Source organism: Propithecus coquereli, unplaced genomic scaffold (assembly GCF_000956105.1).
Source record: "Propithecus coquereli isolate 6110/MARCELLA unplaced genomic scaffold, Pcoq_1.0 Scaffold108, whole genome shotgun sequence".
NCBI lineage: Eukaryota > Metazoa > Chordata > Mammalia > Primates > Indriidae > Propithecus > Propithecus coquereli.
The window spans coordinates 2,067,199-2,087,139 of NW_012134747.1; the positions used below are offsets into that span (position 1 = coordinate 2,067,199).

At 39.1% G+C, this 19,941-nt stretch overlaps 1 protein-coding gene across 3 annotated transcripts in view; it reads right to left on the reverse strand.

Annotated features, from left to right (window-relative positions):
* Positions 1-15,810, reverse strand: part of SGCE (sarcoglycan, epsilon) — a 66,226-nt gene extending 50,416 nt beyond the window's left edge. For 2 of the 3 annotated variants that reach the window (XM_012647876.1, XM_012647871.1), the window contains exon 1: positions 15,591-15,810. In XM_012647876.1, the coding sequence (XP_012503330.1) occupies positions 15,591-15,699 (109 nt within the window). In that variant the 5' untranslated portion in view covers positions 15,700-15,810. The remainder of the gene's footprint in view (positions 1-15,590) is intronic. The other variant, XM_012647881.1, reaches the window with a different exon arrangement.
* Between the last annotated feature and the right edge of the window lie 4,131 nt (positions 15,811-19,941).

The following is a 19,941-nucleotide window of genomic DNA, read 5'->3' on the forward strand; positions in this document are numbered from 1 at the left end:
GGTGAAGCAATCATCCCTGGCTGGGAATGTTGTGCTAAGCTTAAAGTATCTTTTAAATTCACAGTTAAGTTTTGGAAACATCACAGTGGCAGCAATGAATAGGATTGGGGTTAAGGGATACTAAATAAAGGCTATGGCAAGAGTATAAGGTAGCAGTCAGGTTGAAGTACAAGGAAAGAAAATGTGGTGTCAGTTACAAGACACCATGGTGATAATACTGACAATATTTTTTCAAATTGCTAGATGTAGGGCTAAAAAGAGAATCAAGGATGGCTTTGAATTTTTGATCTAGAATGACAGAGAACGGTGATACATTAGGAACCTCGGAAGACAAGTCAGTTTCAGGACAAAGAGGATGAGTTTGATTTGGGATATGTTAAATTTAGGGTATCAGCTGGACATCCAGGTGAAACCATCTAAGAAGATGGGAACAGAGCTCTGGTTCAAGAGAGTATGTAACGGAGCTTCAGATCCGGATTTGAAGTTCTTCTCCATAAAAATGATTATTGAAGCCAAAGCCCCAGTGCAATTCCTTAATGATATCACGCCTCAGGTAACACACACATTAGGCCCTCAGGTAGAAAGTGATCTGGCGCGTATACACATTCATGTTCTTGACCCATTCATTTATCCTATTTTCCATTGTCCAAACTGACAATCTTACTGCTTATTCTCTGATTTTTCAACCTTACCTTTCAGACTTGACATATTTGGGCACCATTTTTCTGACCACAACATTGGCTTTCTATCCTATTCTCCCTTTCTTTGGTCGTCTCAGGTAAGTTCCCTCTGGATTCAGCTCAGCCCAAGAATTCCCCAGAGTCCCTATAGATTTGTCCTAGATCCTGAACCTGAAATGGACTAAGAAATAATGCACAAAAAGTAGGAGGGACAAAAGAATGTGTTAATAAATATATTTATCTATCAAAAGCAGAGGATGATTCAGCAAAGAAAGAAGAAAATGGTGGTCATAGAGGTTGGACAACTGAGTCTCAAGTGTCACGTAAGCCAGCAGAAGAGAGAAGCCAAGAAGGAGAGTGTGATCAACATCCTCACTTAACTGCAAAAAGGTCAAAGAGGAAAAGAGCTTAGAAAAAAACTGCTAGATATGAAAAGAGAGAAGATACTGGTGACTCCTTGAAAGTGGAATTGTGATAAAGTGGTGAGAGTAGAAGCCAAACTGCAAAAGGTCAAGATGTGGATGCCGCAAATACAGTTAATCTTTCAAGAATGTTGGCCAGAATAGGGAAGCAAAGAGATCAAAGGATAGACTGAAGAGTAGCAAAGTTGAGAGGAGGGTTGGTCATTTTAGTATGGTGAAACATATTTTGTACATAAACTGAGGAAAGGATGTAAGGGTACCAGAAGGGACTAAGGATAAAGGACAGGAGCATAATGGATAGTACACAATCCAAGAAAAAGTAGATTGGGTAGTACCAAGCATATACACGTAAAAAAAAAAAATGCTTCATGGATGAGAAAGGAAGGAAAAGTGAAGACAGAAACAGTTAGTAGGGTACAGCAAACTTAACATTAAGAGAGCTTCCCACCTTAGTAAATCAGAGATGAAATGTATATTCCTTTGCAAACTGAATTTTCGGTAAAATTTTCAACTTAAATTAAATTATGAAAAATTCCAAGTTCCCTTCTAAAATGAAAAAAATGCAATTTAAAACCCAGGTTATTAATCACTGATTAATTGATCATTGATCATTACACATTGTATGCTTGTATCAAAATATCACATGTGCCTGTAAATATGTATAACTATTATATACTGATAAAAATTAAAAATAAAATTTTTTTAAAACCCAGGTTATTAAAAACAAAAAACCAAAACCTCAAGTGATCATTTCAGTGATACCTGGGAGGGAAAATCAAAGGCCCCAGTACCCCCCAAAATAAGCTACTTAATTTATTATGTTCAATTTTTTAAATATGAAAAATTAAATATTCTAGTTTTATCTACTAAATGACCAATTTTATGAATGACTTATCTAATAAATGATTGATTCATTTAATAACTGAAATTATGTGCTTTTAAATCTAGATGAATAATGTAGTAGGCATTTCCTAATAATATAAGCTAAAATAGGATCAGAAATGTTAATAGTTAATAACAAAATACCCCACCTCCCAGGGTACTCCTCCTGGCTAGGTTCCAAAGTCAACATGCCGGGCAGCTCCCTAAAAATACATATTCAAATGCAACCCCAAAATGTACATAATAAAAATTTCAAAACACATATTCATCATTCCACTGTGGAGAGTCTAGGTAGGTGGGTTGCACAGATTCATCAGGTAATTCTCATGTTTCACAACTATGTACTCTGGAAGACTGAGAGAAAACCTGCAGAATACAAAGGAACAGAGGATATTCACCTGAGTCACATTATATGCACCAAATGTAGGGCTGATCTTAGAACTGAAAACCCTACCCACTCCTACCTACAACTGGTCTACATATACAACCAGTTTGCAAGAACACACAATACACTGTCAAATGGCAGAAAATCCTAAACTGGAAAGATAGGAAGCAGGTGGCCAAATTCTTCTCTACAACGTTTCAAAGAACAATGTATATGTGGATCTGATGAGCAAAATTTAGATTTAATTGCTTCCCATCACCAGGTCCTGAGCAAGGTGTTTTCACATAATATCGTCTAATTCAATCCTTACAAAATCTATTAATGTATCTGAAGATTACAGAGGCTTAATCTTAAAGCAGAATGGAGTAAACCCTGCAGGCAAGCAGACACTCTATAGAATTCTCCATTTCTCCATAGGCTGGGTGGTTACCATAAAGAAAGAATGGGTTGAATGCCCAGACAGCTCCTCTTTTGTTCCTTCCTTTATTCTAGCTCAGGTGATTCTCAAACTATGTTGTGCATAATAATTATTGTTCAAAGTTATATACCCAAAATTACACATATGGTATTTTATGGGTGATAAGTCTGTGGAATTTTTGTCTTACATTCTTACTTTTAGAACCTGACTAACCTAGCACAAGATTTAACACCACTGCAGGTCCTTGGCTAGTGAACCAACACGCTATTGCTCATACTTTCCAGGTCTTATATAAGGGCAGTCTAGTTGGCTTTTACAGGATTCAAAAACCAAATTTGATTGGTGTTTCAGTTGTTAAAAAATAGAGGCAGGGTAGAATAGTTTAGACATATCCCACAGATGTTGCTCTATTTTAAGGCCAGCGTTGCTTTTGAGCACATTCATTTTTAAAAGTTCACATCGATCCATATGAAGTCCCACTTTGACCACAGAAGACTGAAGTCCAATAAATCTAAATAAAAGGACAACTTTTTATGGCTCTACTCACCAGGCAATGTCACTAAAGGCAAGACACAACACAACAGATGATGTGGCTGCTTAAACATTCAAATCCCACACATTAGGGAAAAAAAATCTTAATAATATGGAAATAACTATTTGCTTTTAATTGTATGTCCAAGATCATGGATCCACTTGACTAGCTTCTTGTGCAGAAAATTTTTGTAATCTGTACATTGAAAAGTGTGGAGTATTCACGGAAAAAGGATAGTATTTTACAGTTCAATTTTCTTTTTTTTTTGAGACAGAGTCTCACTCTGTTGCCTGGAGTAGAGTGCCGTGGCATCAGCCTAGCTCACAGCAACCTCAAACTCCTGGGCTCGAGCAATCCTACTGCTTCAGCCTTCTGAGTAGCTGGGACTACAGACATGTGCCACCATGCCCGGCTAATTTTTTCTATATAGATTTTTAGTTGTCCAAATAATTTCTTTCTATTTTTAGTAGAGACGGGGTCTCGCTCTTGCTCAGGCTGGTTTCGAACTCCTGACCTTGAGCAATCCACCCGCCTCGGCCTCCCAGAGTGCTAGGATTACAGGCGTGAGCCACCGCACCCGGCCTACAGTTTAATTTTCATTAGAAAAAGACCAATGCATTTTTTTTTCTGGAAAAGAAATTTCCTTAGGATGGAAAATTATGACTCAATTTTTAAAATATTTATCCTATACACAACTTTTCAAGATTAAGTCTAATGTGTAAAGAAATGTCAACCTGTATAGACTAGTTTTTGGACTTCCTCCAAAGATAATGGATCATCCTCAGAAGTGTTAAAAGGAAGAGAACTCCACTGTGCTCACTGGATTCATGACAATCTATGTTACAATTATATCTGTGTGTGAATTTTACTCTAATTCATAAACACGAAAGAATAACATGCACTCTGCACTTACACAACCCAAAGTAAGAAGACAGTCACACAATTAGCCATGATATCACTGTATGCAATTTAACCAACTTTTCAATGCTCCCTCTCCAAAATCATCAAAGCCTAAATTAATCCAAAGGTGGCTGGCATGATTTCAACTTCCCTAGAAACCATACGATACTTAAAGTTTGTCTTAAGATTCCATTATTCTTTCTGAGTCTTGTAGCAAGCAGCATGACTACATTTCATCTAGCCCAGGGCAAGCACTCTCTGAAGAGATATTACTCTTTCCAAAACCTGAATAATTTGCTGACTGGGGGAGGAGAGGATTGCTATTTAATAAAAGCAATTGAAGAGCTATGAATAGTGACTGATTGCTGATGAGCTAATCAGAATGTCAAGAGATAGAAATAATAAATAATAACTTACTCAGACATCACTGTCCAAGTAAATGGCAGGATATACCAAATGAAATTTAATCTGATTAATACACTCACCTTAGAACCAAACTGTCAAGTCTTTCTCTGTCCAGTACTTCATCTGTCTCTTTTCATATTGTACTTTAAGAAGATCAAAAGACTTTGTTTTCATAAGTTGGATATATATCTCACACCCAGCATATATCCCTTCTCTTACCACCCCCCCATAAGTTGCTATATTGATCCCTGACCCTTTACGTTTCTCTCTTCCCTTCTTTTATGCAATTTTCCTCAATACTTTTAAAATTGCTTCCTATATTAAAAAACTATTTTCATATTTTTCTTTCTAAAAAATGTTAGTTGACCATTATTTCTTTTCATTAGCTACCATGTTTTGAGTGCTAAATGCTAGATACTACACTAAGGTTGTCACACATATTAACTTATTTAATCCTTACATTGACTGTGTGGAGTAGGTAGTATTAGTTCCATTTTACAATAAGGATATGAAGTCTTAGGAAATTATGTGACTTACCCCAAGGCAGATATTTAGTAAGTGGCAGAGTTGAATTTTGAACCCATTTTGTGTCTGACTACAAAGTCTCTGTTATCTGCTTGTCAATACTACCTCCAAATACAGTCATGCATGGAAAAACAACAGGGATATGTTCGGAGAAATGCATCATTAGGCAATTTCATCATTGTGAAATATCACAGAATATACTTACACAAACATAGACTATACATTTTTGTTTACATGTATTTTTATATGGAAAATCAAATGTCCCATCACCATTAATGAATACCACTTATTTCCCCTACATAATCTGCAGTGCCAATATCAAGTGCCATATATCAGGTTTCTATATGTGTTCCATCTCATGGGACCCTTGTATATGCGGTCCTTGTGACTGACACATCATTATGCGGCACATGACTGTAGTTAAATGGAAAAGCAATTTGTAAATCACATATTTTCATGTAATTTGAGATATTATTACTAGTAGGTCATCTTCAACTTATTTTACTTTCTAAAAAAAATAAGTTGCCCATGACTCCTGAATTAGAAACAGCTTGCAACAAAGCAGTGCTATTGCTATGTAGTGGAAATGAATTCTATGTACGATGTGCACCAAGACAAAAACAAAAAATAATTTGTTGAAAGAGGAAAGCTAAAAGGTTAGCTGGAACCTATAGGGAAAAAAGGCTTTGCTGAGGAATACCATCCACCTCAATTTCTGAAAGGAGTCAGGAAAAGATATTCCTAAGAAAAGCAATACAGCAAGACTTTAAACCAAGAATGTCAGAAGAGAAAGCCTCCAAACTTTGTTAAAACAGAAGAAACTGGTAAGGCAGAACATAATTACCTAATATAATTAAAATTATTAGAATACAATTAAAATTACTAAGTACAATTAAAATACAAGCTAAAAACTTAGATAAGATGTAAAAGAATTGAGAGTGAAATAAAATTGGAGCACAGAAAGGTAGTGTTTAATATCAGAGTCTCTGCAGACATCGGTAGTTTTTGTTCCTTTGCTCAAACAGCCTGAGAAGGTAAGTTTGGGTTTCCACCCGTGGAAATAGTACTATCTACCTCAGAAATATTGGATAAAGACAATCACCAGTGGCACCTTTAACAAAAATGATATATATATGTTATATGTAGCAGTTACATGCACTACTACAATTCAATGTCCTTATCTGCAAAATGTTGGATTGTTGTGAAATTAATAAAATTAGTGAAAAGCAGAATACAAAACGGTACATAGGCTATGTGAAATCTAGTGTAATAGTGCAATCTAGTGGAAAAGGATTAAAAGGCAAAGTGTACAGGCTCTTGGGTTAGGGAAGTAAAGCTGCAGAAAAAATTTCTGTTCAAATAACAAAGATAATAATAATGCTTACATGATCTTTCCAATTAAGAAACCTCTGAAAGAGAAATATTCTTATATTGGGTATTTTCTTAAACTGTCATTAATTTTCCTCATTACAGAAACCATATATTCTTACTGTAATACATTCCAATAGTATAACCAGGAGGTTATAAAAGTTCCCTTTCACGTCCCTAATGCCATCCTGCCGATGTCACTGCCTAAGGTATCTGCTCAATAGTTTTTCCATCTTTCCATATTCTCTGTGTGCAAACATATTTTTACACATTTACACATAAACACACACACCAGGCTCCTTTTTACATAACGTGATCACACTTTTTTCACTTAGAATATATCTTGAATGTGTTTACATAACACCACATTTTAAGGTTGCATAGCTTTCTGCTGTATGTCTCAATCACAATTTGTTTATCATCACCTCAAACTCAGCCTGTCCAAACTAGGATTCATGATCTTTCCCTTCAAATCTGATCCTCTTCCAGCATTCTTCATCCTGTGTATGGCATCACCAACTGTCCTCACACAGATGACAGAAATCTAAATATCACCCTAAACATCTCCTCCCAGCAAGCTCTACCCCAAATTCAACGCAATACCCACGCATGTGGATTTTTACCCTTCTAAATGTCCCTCCTATCTTCCTCTCCCCATCACCACCGAAGCCCACAAAGTCATCACAGGCTATCCTGAACTACTCAGCCGGTCAGCGGCAATCTATTCAACCCCTCCAACCCCTTCCTTACAAACAGCTAAAGTGCTCTTTTTGAAATGCAAATCAGATCCTGTCTGCTTAAACTCCTCCGAAGATTTTCCGTTGGTCTCAGTATAAAGATTAAGCTTGTTAAGGTGGTCTACCAAGTCCTGCAAAATTTGCTCTAGACCTCCTCTGTAGCCTCAGTTCACATTGTGCTTGCCCTTCTCCTTTGGCACCAACTTTGCCAGTCTTCTTTCAGCACTTTGTATTTGCCATGTTTAACCTGCCCCAGGGCTTCTGCAGAACTCTTCTTTTAACCTTAAATACACCTTCCCTCTTCACCTCACTAACATTCACTCATCCTTCAGATCTGAGTACTTTCTTAGAAAAGCTTTCCTTAACCCCCTTTCTGGCCAAATCCCTTACTTAGGAGTTCTAGCAGTGTTTATAGCACTTACTACAGTTTTTAGGGCACATTTATTTGTGTGATTATTTGATTAATCTTAATGAACAGTAATCAAATAATCTTGAAAAAAAAAACCTGTTTGATTAATCTTTGTTAACCCCACTAGTGTAAAAAGTTCCACAATGGCTGGACTGTGTATTTCCCAGTATCTTAACACTCAAAACAAACAAACAAATAAAAGAAGTATTAATTAGCAAAAATGACCATGATTTTTTCTAGTTTTTCATTATCACTATTAATACTAAACATCTTTATCTGTATCTTTGAGCACTTTCATCAGTATATCTATAAGCTAAAACAGCTAGACAAATAACGTACATTTCAAATTCTGATAAGCACATGTAGCAACCTGTTCTGTTTCTACTTCTGCCATACTAGTCTTTGATTAGAATCAACTCTATAACTACAGAAAAGGAAAGATGTTAACGGTGCTACATTGATTAACTATTTCATAGAAGAGAAAAGCCGATGCCGTTTTACTGCACAGCAAGAAACACTAATTTACCAAGGAGGAAAAAATGAAAAAAACCTGGGGGCTATTTTTTTTCTTCTCTTTTGCATTCCAAGGTAAAAGAGCAACTACTATACTTCTATGTGTACTGCTGAAGAAATAGAAAACTAAAATATTTCATTTCAAGTGCTATAGGAAAATGAACTGTGATTCCTTCTTTTAAAGTCTCAGTGAACCCCAAATCTCCATAAATAATTAAAGTGGTGACCAGATGAATGAGTGAAAAGCTAAAAAAAAAAAATGGGAAAGAATTTACACCAGCACTGCCTAACTCATAAACATTTTTCAAATGAGGGGCTTCATTTATCAGAAAAGAAAGTCTGCCTTCCCTGTCACAACAGATGCCATGGCGATTCCCATGATACGGGATGCCAAAGATCTATTCTAAAAATCTGATTAATCTAAGACAATTAGATAGGAAGTGAAATGTGCTAACGATGAATGACTTTTAAGCAATACATGTAAACTGCTATTGTATAAAAATTCTTAAATTAAGATACAAAAAAAAAAAAAATGAAAATTCTACCAGAGGGTAATCCAAGAAGAAAACAGCACCCTAGCTTTTACATGTTAACTAACATATTATGTTTCTGAGACTATAACAATAATCATGCCAGCAACTAATGTTTTGATGCTACCTATTTATTTCCCAAGATAACTTCTTCAAGTCTTACAATTTAAACACTGGGGATTATTATTTCCCAAGCACAAGACCAGGAGCAATCACTGCATTCAAGGAATTGCAAGTAGGAGCCTGCATGCAGATCAGGTGAGAGTGTTGACAAGCCAGAAACTCATCTTTGAGCATTTCTCTCTTAGAAATATGAGCTTGGCCCAAAAACGCCTGTGGCATCTTCAACAACCCGGATGCGAGCCATTGCAAGTTGCTGTGTGCATTATTACAATCCCACAAAGGTGCATGGCACTTCTATAAAAGAGAGAATAAGGAGAAGAGAAAGTTGTTCAACATTAAAAATATACTTCACACAGTCAGAGTGAGAGAAACTATTTCTGACCTAACAATTGGAGTGGAGGAGAAAGTTCCAGGTGTGAGGCAAGAGTGAAAGCAGCAGGGAGAAGTTAGTTAGAAAAGATGACAGAAGAATTCTCTCTCCTTTCTTCACATCTCTCGTCAGAGTTCCCCTTAGTTTGCAAGGCTCCAGTGCTTTCTGTGGAGTCAGAAGTGCTACTCAGAAGAGGGGTCCTGGAAGGAAGCCCTGCATACTCCACAAATTCATTTTGAGCAATCACGTTTTCAAAGTCAGATACAGTAATGAAAATAAACAGTCGATAGGCAGATGTACAGACAGGAAAGAAAAATCTGCCCCAAGACGTGTTTGAGACGCTAAGAATGTGCCCCTAAGGCAGTCAGAAACCAAGGCTAACATGACATGGAGAGAAGTTAAAACAGCACAGGGGCAGAAGCTACTTTTGACGGAAAGGTTTTATTTTGCTATTGAAAAGGTAAAAATTATAAGTGTAGGAAGGAGATAAATCATGGGGCTGGGGCAGGGGGTACTGCAGAAGGGAGAACTGTCCTCCATTCCCTCCTGGGGAAGAGGCAGATGAGATCCTGCAGCCGAGGGCTGAGCTGTCCTGGACCAGCGAGCAGCCAGGAGCCAGCCTGCTCCCCTAACCCTGGGTGCCCCCAGGATCCACGGCCAGCTGAGCCCCAGAAGGCTGCTCCCAGAAAGCAAGAAATATCAGGAACGGAGTAACTCTGGGAAGCAAGTGAAGCAAGTTAAGACACTCTGCAGGGGAAAAAAAAATTTTCATTTTCTTCCCAGATTTTCATGTTTGAAATGGAATGGGAGAGGGAGGAGAGCATGTGTTAAATTACCCTGTTACAGCTATTTTCAGGTTGTAAGAGATCAACTTGGAACACATAAGACTATGCTTTTCAGACAATTTATCAGAAAAAAATAAAATGTTTCCATCACAGGTATCTTTGTGGTCTATACTAAAATGTCATCATGGCATTCGAATTAAATATTCACTGCAAGGAAGGTGAACAATTTTGATGTTTTAAAAGAACAGAACAAGTTGATTTTCTTGTTGAGCTGCACTAACTGTTAGGTCTTGAGTTGAAATCTATCTGTACCTTTCACCCACTGATGCTATTCTGCTTTCCAAAGCAAACGGAGAGAGTTCATGTCGACTTTTACTTCTCAAGCTAAACACTTCCAGACCCTTTGAGGATACCTCCTATGACAGGACTGCCAGAGCCCTCACCATCCCCATGGACTGCTCTGGAAGTTGTCTAATTTGTCAACGTCTCTCTTTAAATGTGACAGCCAGAAATGGACACAATACTGCAGATGTGGTTAATTAGAGCAGGGTACTTAATTTTTGTGACATGTGGACACTATACTATTATCAGAGCCTAACTCTGAATTTTTTTTTTATAGCCGCATCATGCCACTGGTTCATATTAACCTTCTTTTTCCTAAAGGACTGCCGCCATACAAAGTCACCTCCTTCCTTTCGCCAATGAATTATGATGAATTTACTGCTATAAAATATATTTTTGCTTTCAGCATAGCATTGCAACCGATTTAAACTGTGTTAACTCTAAATTCTGTTACCTATTTGTAACAGCTATTCAACTCATCCATGGATTTTAAAGCAAGACTCGTAGATCTTCATCAAAGTCATTCACACAAATAGTGAGGAAGAAAAGACTCAGGGCAAAGGCTTGTGACCCTGCACCAGGGACAAACTTCCTGACTCAAACCCAGCAGCTCACACACCTGGCCGGTACAGCCCGCTTCCCGCTCACACAGCAATCTTGCTCATTAGTCTATATACCATCGCACACACAAGAGCATCCTGCAGCCTTGGCAAATGTTTTGCTAAAAAGCGAGATTCACTTGTCTTTCTAAACAAACTGTAAAAAAAAATCTATACATATTAAAATGATAGTTATATAAAAATATGTATGCACACAAGAACAAAAACTAGAAGGGAAGAAGCATCAATGGAAATGTCAGGCTATGGAGATTGTTTAGAGGTTTGTTTGTTTTTCACTTAATACTGTCTTTAACACAGTTACATTGTTTAAAAAATTTAAAACACTGGGAAATATGTGGAGAGAATTTGGCTTGGCAGCAATCCATGTGAAATAGCTTTAAAAGCATTGAGATTCTGTCTGATCCTACCAACCTGAAAACCCGAATCAGAAACATATTTCTTTGAAAAGACTTGTTGATCCCTGAAAACACTAGATTCTTTCTCTTTTTTTTTTAATTTTGCATTGGTGCTTTAGGCTTAATATTTCTGGAAATCAGGGATATAGCGGACTGGAGAATTGGATCCTAAAGTTTAGAAAAAGCCTGAATAAAGTATGTCTGTATGTGTGTGTTTGTGTGTTCATTTATGTCTGTCACGTCTGTCTGTCTGTCTCTGCTGGAGAGGTTGGGAAAGGATAGAAAGAAAAGTCATCATGCTGATATTTCTGCGAAGCTCTGGACTAAACCAGAGCAAAGTGTAAAGGATCTCTCACCTCCAGCCCAAGAATCTCTAACGGACACATAAACCCATTACCATCTATTCCCCTCTGGTCATTTTTTACACTAAGAGTAGGAAAATAAGCTAAGTATTAGAATATACATTTAGGTATTTAGAATAGAGAACATGGAAAGGTAAGTTTTCAGAACGGGATCAGGAAGAGTAAGTATGGACAATTAGTACAAAAAGAAAAAGAAACAAGGTGGCTGGTCATTTTGGAGAAAATGAGATCTGTAAATACTGTACTTATTAGAAGCACAAACAATCTGAATATTTGAATTGAGAATTTTTGAACAAGTCAGGATTTCTTCCCTGCTTCAGTATTTTGTTTAAAGTATGATTTTCATCAGTGGAAAACTAATATTAGAAACTGGATACACATTATCTTTATCTATCTGAGGTTGTCTCTAACCAGTTTTTTCTAGTGCCGTCCCTTGCTATTTTCAATGTCTGTGAGACAAGTAAAAAATCTACTTTGTTTAAAAATACAATTTGTCCACTACACCAGAAGTTAAAAAAATACATGAGGTAAATCAACAGCTTTTAGATTTACAGCAAACTGTTATAAAAATGGATAAAATGATCAATACAAACTCCAGTTACTATTTGACAACTGAAAATTCTACGTTGCTTAGAAATACATTCTCCCTGATATACTAGAAATTAAGCCAAATACAGGTGGTAAATCAGCAGGTTCATAAAGTCATAGCAAATTTTCATTAAAAATGAGGAAAATGTCCAAATAGAAAGTCCAGTTATTATCTGGCAACTGAAAATTTTACTTTGCTTAGAAATAAATTTCCTCTATCATACTAGAAATTAAGCCAAATACATGCGGTAAATCAGCAGGTTCACAGGTCCATAGCAAATTGTCATTAACAATGGATAAAATGTCCAAATAAAAAGTATAACTGTTATTTGACAAGTGAGAATCCCAATTTGTTTTGAAATACAATTTTTCAATCACCACAGAACTTAAGCTAAAAACATGAGGTAAATTGCACAGCTTCATAGATATATGGCAATTTGTCATAAAATAGGTAAAATGTCCAAATAGAAAGTGTAGTTATTATTTGACAAGTAAAAATCCCACTTTGTTTTAAAATACAATTTTCCCACCATGCTGGTATTTAAATATAGGTGGTAAATCAACAGCTTCAAAGATCCACAGCAAACTCCCATAAAAGTAGATAATATGTCCAAGCACAAAGTCCAGTTATTATTTGAGAAATAATGCACATTAACACCTCCTATGCTTTGCACACAACATTGTGCAAAACGGGTAAGAAATAGACAACATCGGGAACAAACGGCTGAGAAAATACAAAATTCACTTAGGTATTAAATGTCAAAAAAATGTTAAAAGTTCTTGTCAATTAATTTTGCTTTGTTGTTTTGGGTTTTTAAAGTTGTTTTTGTTGTTTTAGATAACACAAAAATGTTATCTAAAATATTTTCTATTCATGTTGTCTTTTTATTTTTAATATTGTTTTGTTGTTTTAGAGAACAAAAAAGTTTTATCTAAACTACTTATCTACTGATGTTGGTTTTTTTCCCTTAGAAAATTATATTTCTAAGCAAAGTGAAAATTTTTTCATATGTAGAGGACTTAAAAGTACAAGCAAATACACCAAAATGATAACTATGTGTATGTTAGAAGAGATCAGACAAAATTCTTCTCAGTTTTCTGGCTTTAAATATTTATGAACTAAGGTTGTTCATTTAAAATTTGAATTATAAAAATTAATTAACATTATTTCCTTTAAAGAAAGCCCTGCAAATTTAATGTTATCTCACATTTTAAAGGCTATTTGGAAAGAAAATAATTGAGGAGAATTAATTTGATCCTATTTTAAATTTTTAGACAGTATATACATGCAACTCTATGAAAAATATATATTAGATACCTATATATGCACAGAGAAAGTCTGAAAAATCAGACTTTATAATGTTTACTTGCATTATTACATGAGGTAAAGAGGTTACAGGTGATCTTGACCGTCTTCTTTACTATTTTTCCAGAGTTTTTTCCCTTGAATTTTATACAATGACTAGGAATTACTTTCATTACGATAAAAATACTAATAAAGCTTTTTTTAAAACAAAAAATCCTGGTTAACATTTTGAAATAAAAAAAATCAAATTTGTTCAAAGTTTGAAAGTCTTAACATAGATTTTTAAACTTAAATTTCTCCTACTTTTCATCTATGCTGGTTTTTAATCTCGCTTTTTAGAAAAAGAATGTCTATCAGTTAGCTACGTGAAGTAACTTTTGGATTAAAAGAAAACTACTAAGTATTTGACAGTCAGCGATCACCAGAACAGTACTCTACCAAGCATAAGAAACCCTGGAATTATTCTATCTTGCAGAAGAGGGTGAACATCCTAAATATTAAATTAAAAGACACTTCTAAAGAGTATAAATTATGTTCACCCAAGTTATTAGGAAAATGTCTTTTCATTGTTGGAAGTCTGCACTTCATTCATTCACATTCCTGATGGTCAACATTTATTTCTAATAAAAAGTAAAATCTTAGTAAACGGGCTACAGTTTTATTCCTAGAAATGCTCGCTTTTTGAGTGTTGTCCCTGCCACCTTGTTATGTACAATAAGTCAAAATCTTATTTATCCTCTATGTATAAAATAATCTGTAGCATGTTACTAAAATGTGCTCCATTTCAGTCTTTAAATATGAATGTGTTTCATCTGCGTTTCAGAAATCTAACTCAGCTGTAGACAATTTGGTTTTCCCTTTTAACTTAAACTTCTTTTACTGAGATAATCAACAGATTGGCAGTTTCCTGAGCGCCTAACACTAAGAGGGGCTTAGATAGGGATCCGCGCGGGTTAGGTTTTATTTAGCATCCTTCCTCATCTGTATTTTAGAGTCTTGTAACCCACTGCAATTTTCCCTAATGTAAAATATATATGGTTATATATATAAATTCACACAAATATTTGTGGCCGAATCTCAGTAACTCGCTTGAAAGGATTAAACTTGCGGTTACCGTGACTAAACACATTCATTCACCCTACAAAATTTAGGAAAATGTAACATTGTAGGGAGAGTGAAGTCTGTGCAAACCTCGTAATTACCATCAAAAGTCCGTAGCTGCGAGCTTCTGAAGCCCGCCAAGCACGCTGGAAGCATCCACAGCTGTTTTTAATTGTTTTTTGCTTTCTCGAAATAGTGCACTTGGTGGGGCAAATGGTGCTGTTTGCAGCATGTCTGGCCCCTAGTCGCGGTTAACCCTGACCTGAACGTCCTGTTTGGCTCCCAGCATTTCGTGATTCCGCTTCCCTGCTCCGTAAAAACCTAAGAAAAATGGCATTTCCGCCACCGAGAAATGCGCTTAGGAAGAGGGGGAAATTAGACGTTTTAAATGTCACATTTTAGTGTTTTCTCTCGATCAGATTCAAGAGAAGGAGAAAAGATATTTGTATAGATTGGACGGGCACAGCTTGACACCCATTTCCTTTGGCTAGCATCCGGGCCGCAGAGCCCCAATCGCGGGGTAAAGGGCCCCCCAGAAAAATGGGCAATGACCCCCAGCTCTCTGCTGCAGGGCTCAGGAAAGAGAGGAGATAGGGAAAAGAGGGGGCTGGGAATAGAAATTAGAGATGGAATTTGGGCGCCCGCTGAGCAGGGAGGGGCGCCCCGGGGCGCGGAGAAAAAGAAAAGGCCAGGGGGTCAAGCCTGGGGAGGGACGCCCTGGGCCCAGGAAATGGGGTTCGAGGAGTCCTGAAGAAGGGGGTGCAGTGGGCCCCAGGTAGCAAGAGGGGCTTGCACCCAAAGGGCGCGCCCGCGTGCCCGGAACCCGAGTGGGGGATGGGGAGGAGAAGGCCTGTGAGCCCCCGGACCTCCACGTCGCGCGCAGGCCACTAACCTGTCAGCAGGAATGTGCCAGTGGTAGCGGGGCTCATCCTGCGTGTCCCCAGACCCCGTCCAGTCCAAGCACAGGGGTCTCCCAGCTCCCACCACCGGGGCAATTGCATTCTTGGCCTGGCTAGGCCGGCAGTCCTCGATTCTCCCCTCCCCTCCCTTTCTTCTTTCCTCCCGGCTTGGCCAGTTCAGCATCAGCATCCTGCACCCCCTCCTTAATCCCGTACTCCCCCTAGCGGCGGGCCACTGTAGCGAGCTGTCGCCCCCACCCCCATCCCCCCATCCCTCCCGCCCCCGCACACCCCTCCGCCCCCCGGCCCGCGGAGCACGCTGGGATTTGGCGCCCCCCTGCTCTGTTCAGCCTATATAAGGCTCGTAGTCTCCGCTCCCGGTACACGCGCTTCAACTTCGGTTGGTGTGTGTCGAAGAAACCTGACTACAACCTGAGAACAGCGGAGAAGGTCCACCGAGCCTCGAGCCTCGCGAAAGGTCCGCTGAGCGGGCTCGCGTCCGGATCCACTCCGGGCTGCGGAGCACCCAGTGGAGCCCACGCCTGGCTCAGGTGTGGGACCTCGTCCATCCTGTCTTCGCAGAGGAGTCCTCGCGTGGTGAGTATGCGGTGAGGATTTTTTTTTTTTTAAGATCACATTCATTCCCCGTTCTTATCGGGAGCTGCAGGAGATGGAGTAGCGCCCCAGAATGTCTCCTCGCAAACCTTGTCACGCCTTCACTGGCTGTACCCCAAAACAGAGTGGGGAAACCAGTCCTTCACGGGCTTTGGTTTCCAGGATCCAAGTCCCGATACGGGCTGTAGACAGATATGAGCTGCGGACAGTAATGAGCTGCAGACGGACATGAGCTACAGACCTATTTGCAGTTTGCTCTCCAAATGCGCTACCAAGTGTGGCTCACTACAAACTGATAAGCGCTTCATGCGCTAAAAACTAACTGATAAACGCTTCATGCGCTACGAACTGATGGGCGCTACATGCGCTACAAATTGATGGGCGCTTCATGCGCTAACAAACTGATGGGCGCTTCATGCGCTACAAACTGATGGGCGCTTCATGCGCTACAAACTGATGAGCGCTTCAATTGTGCTACAAGCCATTATGAACTGCAGCGATATGAGCTGCAGAATGAAGACTGATTTGCGCTTTAAATGCGCTACAAAATCTGAGCTGCAGAAGATTAGCGCTACAAAAGCGCTATAAAAGTGATAACGATTAGCTCTATAACAGCGCTTCATTGCGCGACAAGGCACATGAATTGCAGAGGTACATGAGCTGCGGAACAATTTACACCTAAAAGGCGCTACAAAGTGATAACAGCTGCAGAGGTACATGATCTGCAGACTGTTTTGCGCTACAAATAAACCAGATATAGGGGGACATGAACGGCAGAGTACTATTACTCTGTCTTCTTAGAGGGGGACCCCACCCTTTCACCTTTTGGAATGGCTCCCACTATATTTTCTGCAGGATGGTGCTTGGCATGATGGTGCTGTTAGACAAAATGGAGCCTCTGGTAAAAATTAATGTTTAACATTCTGCCCACACCATTCCTGCTATAGCAGTGGGGTGAAAGGGCGCTAACTGGAGTGGAAAAGGGAATCTTTTGGTGATGGCAGAGCTGGCTGCCTCCCTAGTTGTACTGGTTGAAGTGGTGATGTAGTTGTCGTGGCGCGAATTGGCGTCCAGCAACAGTTTGTGGAAATTGTCGGGTTTGCTGAGTATGGGGGGGAATTGGATCTCGGGGTGATTGCTCTTGCTGCATGAAATGAATCTGGCTGTTGGAGGGTGGTGGGAGGGGGGATCCTGGGAGAGGCGTGCAGATACTCTGCAGCCCTGAGCAGCCAGTCTCAGACCTGCCCCGCCCATCCTAGCAAGCGTTCTCTGCAGTATCGTCCTGAGCACGCTTAGCGCCTCCCTGCCACCCCGCCCCCAGCGCCTACTCCAAGCGCGCCTCCCCGGCAGCGCGCCTTCCCAGAGCGCGCCTTCTAAACCCTGCCTCCCCAGGCCCCGCCTCTCCCTAGCCCGCCTCCTCTGAGGTGGCCTGCCCAGACCCCGTCCCTCACTGGGCCGCCTCCTCTGAGGTGGCCTCCCCAGGCCCCGCCTCTCCCTGGCCCACCTCCTCTGAGGTGGCCTGCCCAGACCCCGCCTCTCCCTGGCCCTCCTCTCCCCAGAACCCCTCCTCTGAGGGGGCCTAGCCCAGACCCCGCCTCTCCTTGGCCTGCCTCCTCTGGACTGGCCCATAGCCCCGCCTCCCTCAGAGCCTGTGTGCGCCTGCGCAGTGTGAACCCCAGCCCCTCCCATTGATCCATCTCCTCTGCGCTTGCGCGCCTTCCTTGCCTGAGTCTGGCTGCTCAGCCCCACCCCCCTGCGGTTTCTCTGCTGTGCTGGTTTTGCTTTTTGTCCACTAGTATCTAATAAATAATAAGAACAATTAACAACAATAATTATTATACCTGGCATTTGTGAGCACTTTTAATAAGTGCTTTGCATATATTAAGTAACAATCCCACACTTTAAACTCCTGGTAGTGGGTTATGAAGGAAACTTATAAGCTGACATGGCAAGTGCCTCTAAAGGCAATTTAGCCAAGTGTCTTTACTACAAATGAAAAATAAAACTTTTATAATTTCAAATTCAAGTTTTTTTGAGACACTAGTGGACCTACTGGAATCAGATGCTTTGGTGGATACAAAATAAGGAACAACTTGAGCTTGGAGTTTTAAGTGGCCTATTGGTGCTGATGGCTTGGCCTCTGAGTGAGGATGAGGTTTTTATTTGTGTGCCTGTGAAGCTGGATTTTTTTTTCTTGGAACTTCAGGGGATTAGCCCTGGCTAACTTGCCTACATATAATAAATTGTGCCTGGCACATTGTAGGCATTCATTAAATATGTTAAATGACCAAAGTAAATTGGTTTATTTGGTGTCTGCAGGTCTTTTCTGGTTTCTTGCTACTATGTCCATGGTGCTTTGCTGTCCTGGGTTGCCTTGCTCACCTTATCTCTCACATATTTACTAGTATCTTTTAAAAAAAATATTTTTAAATTTCAGTAACATAAGCTGTAATTATAAAACAACTAAATTAATTTAAATTATTCCAAATAATTAGCTTTTTTCATAAAAAGCTAATTAGCCAAATAATTAGCTTTTTTCATAAAAAGCTAATTAGCCAAATAATTAGCTTTTTTCATAAGAAGCTAATTATTTAAATTTTGGGCAAGTGGATTATTAATGCTACATATTGGTATTATTTAAAATTTGTATACTATAACATAAAGTGGTTACATTATAAAATATAGATTGTTTCAACTGGCATAATTAAACATCTCAGTAAAAAAAATCATAACTGCCAGTCAGATGTGCCATGTAAACATTATGATTCTAACTGAATGAAGACATTTTAAAACCTGGTTCTATATATTACAAACCATGAGCCAGGACTTTGTTAAAGGGGAAATTGGGAACTTTGGCTCCCAACAATCTGTCACCTTCCCCCTACCCAATCCCTAACAAGTATACAATCTATGGAAAATATGTGTTTAACATAATTACAGCTTTCTCTCCTCTTTGGAAATTGTGTATCTGCATATTAACAAGGTTGAAAACAATAGTAAAAACATGTGCATACTAATAGGATTTGCATTTTATGAATAGTACACAATGTTACTCAAATTTGGACAATATTTGAAAATGGAAAACAACTAAGAGTTGCTTAATGAAGTGTCATTTCCTAATGGGACGTTTATGTGTGGTTTTTGGCTATTATTGCTCTTTGGTGTGTTTGGGGAATAGAAATTTTTAGAAGTCATTGTGAAGAGTCAATAATTAATCAAATGTATTTAATTCCTAAGTAGACTAAAACTGAAATCATTATCATTTAAAGATGGCATTTGTCCCAGGCAGCTTGGCTTTATGAAGTGTGTCCTTTCAGTTTTCAGGAATAGGACCTCTTGACTCCACCTTTCCAATCCAGCCCCTGCTAAGGGGTAGTTTAAGGAGTCACAGTTCTATAAATTAAATTAAATTAAGTGCTCCTTCCTCCACATTAATTTATGCTGCCCCAATTACTGTTTAAACATATTAATGCTTCACTTACACTCACTGTTAACCTCCCTGCCCACTACCTTATTACTTTTAATGGATAACCTGCCCTGCCCTGGGCAGTTATCTCTTTTAGAACTTAAGAGTCCCACCACAAAATTGCAAGCCTCCACCCCCTAGCCCACCCCCTACCCCATACAACCCCAGTGAAGGCCAAAGGCCTATTATTGGTAAAGGTCATAGGTCTTAAACTGGTGACCTTGCAGGCTAAAGCAGGCCTTGAATTTGTTTGACTAGCACTG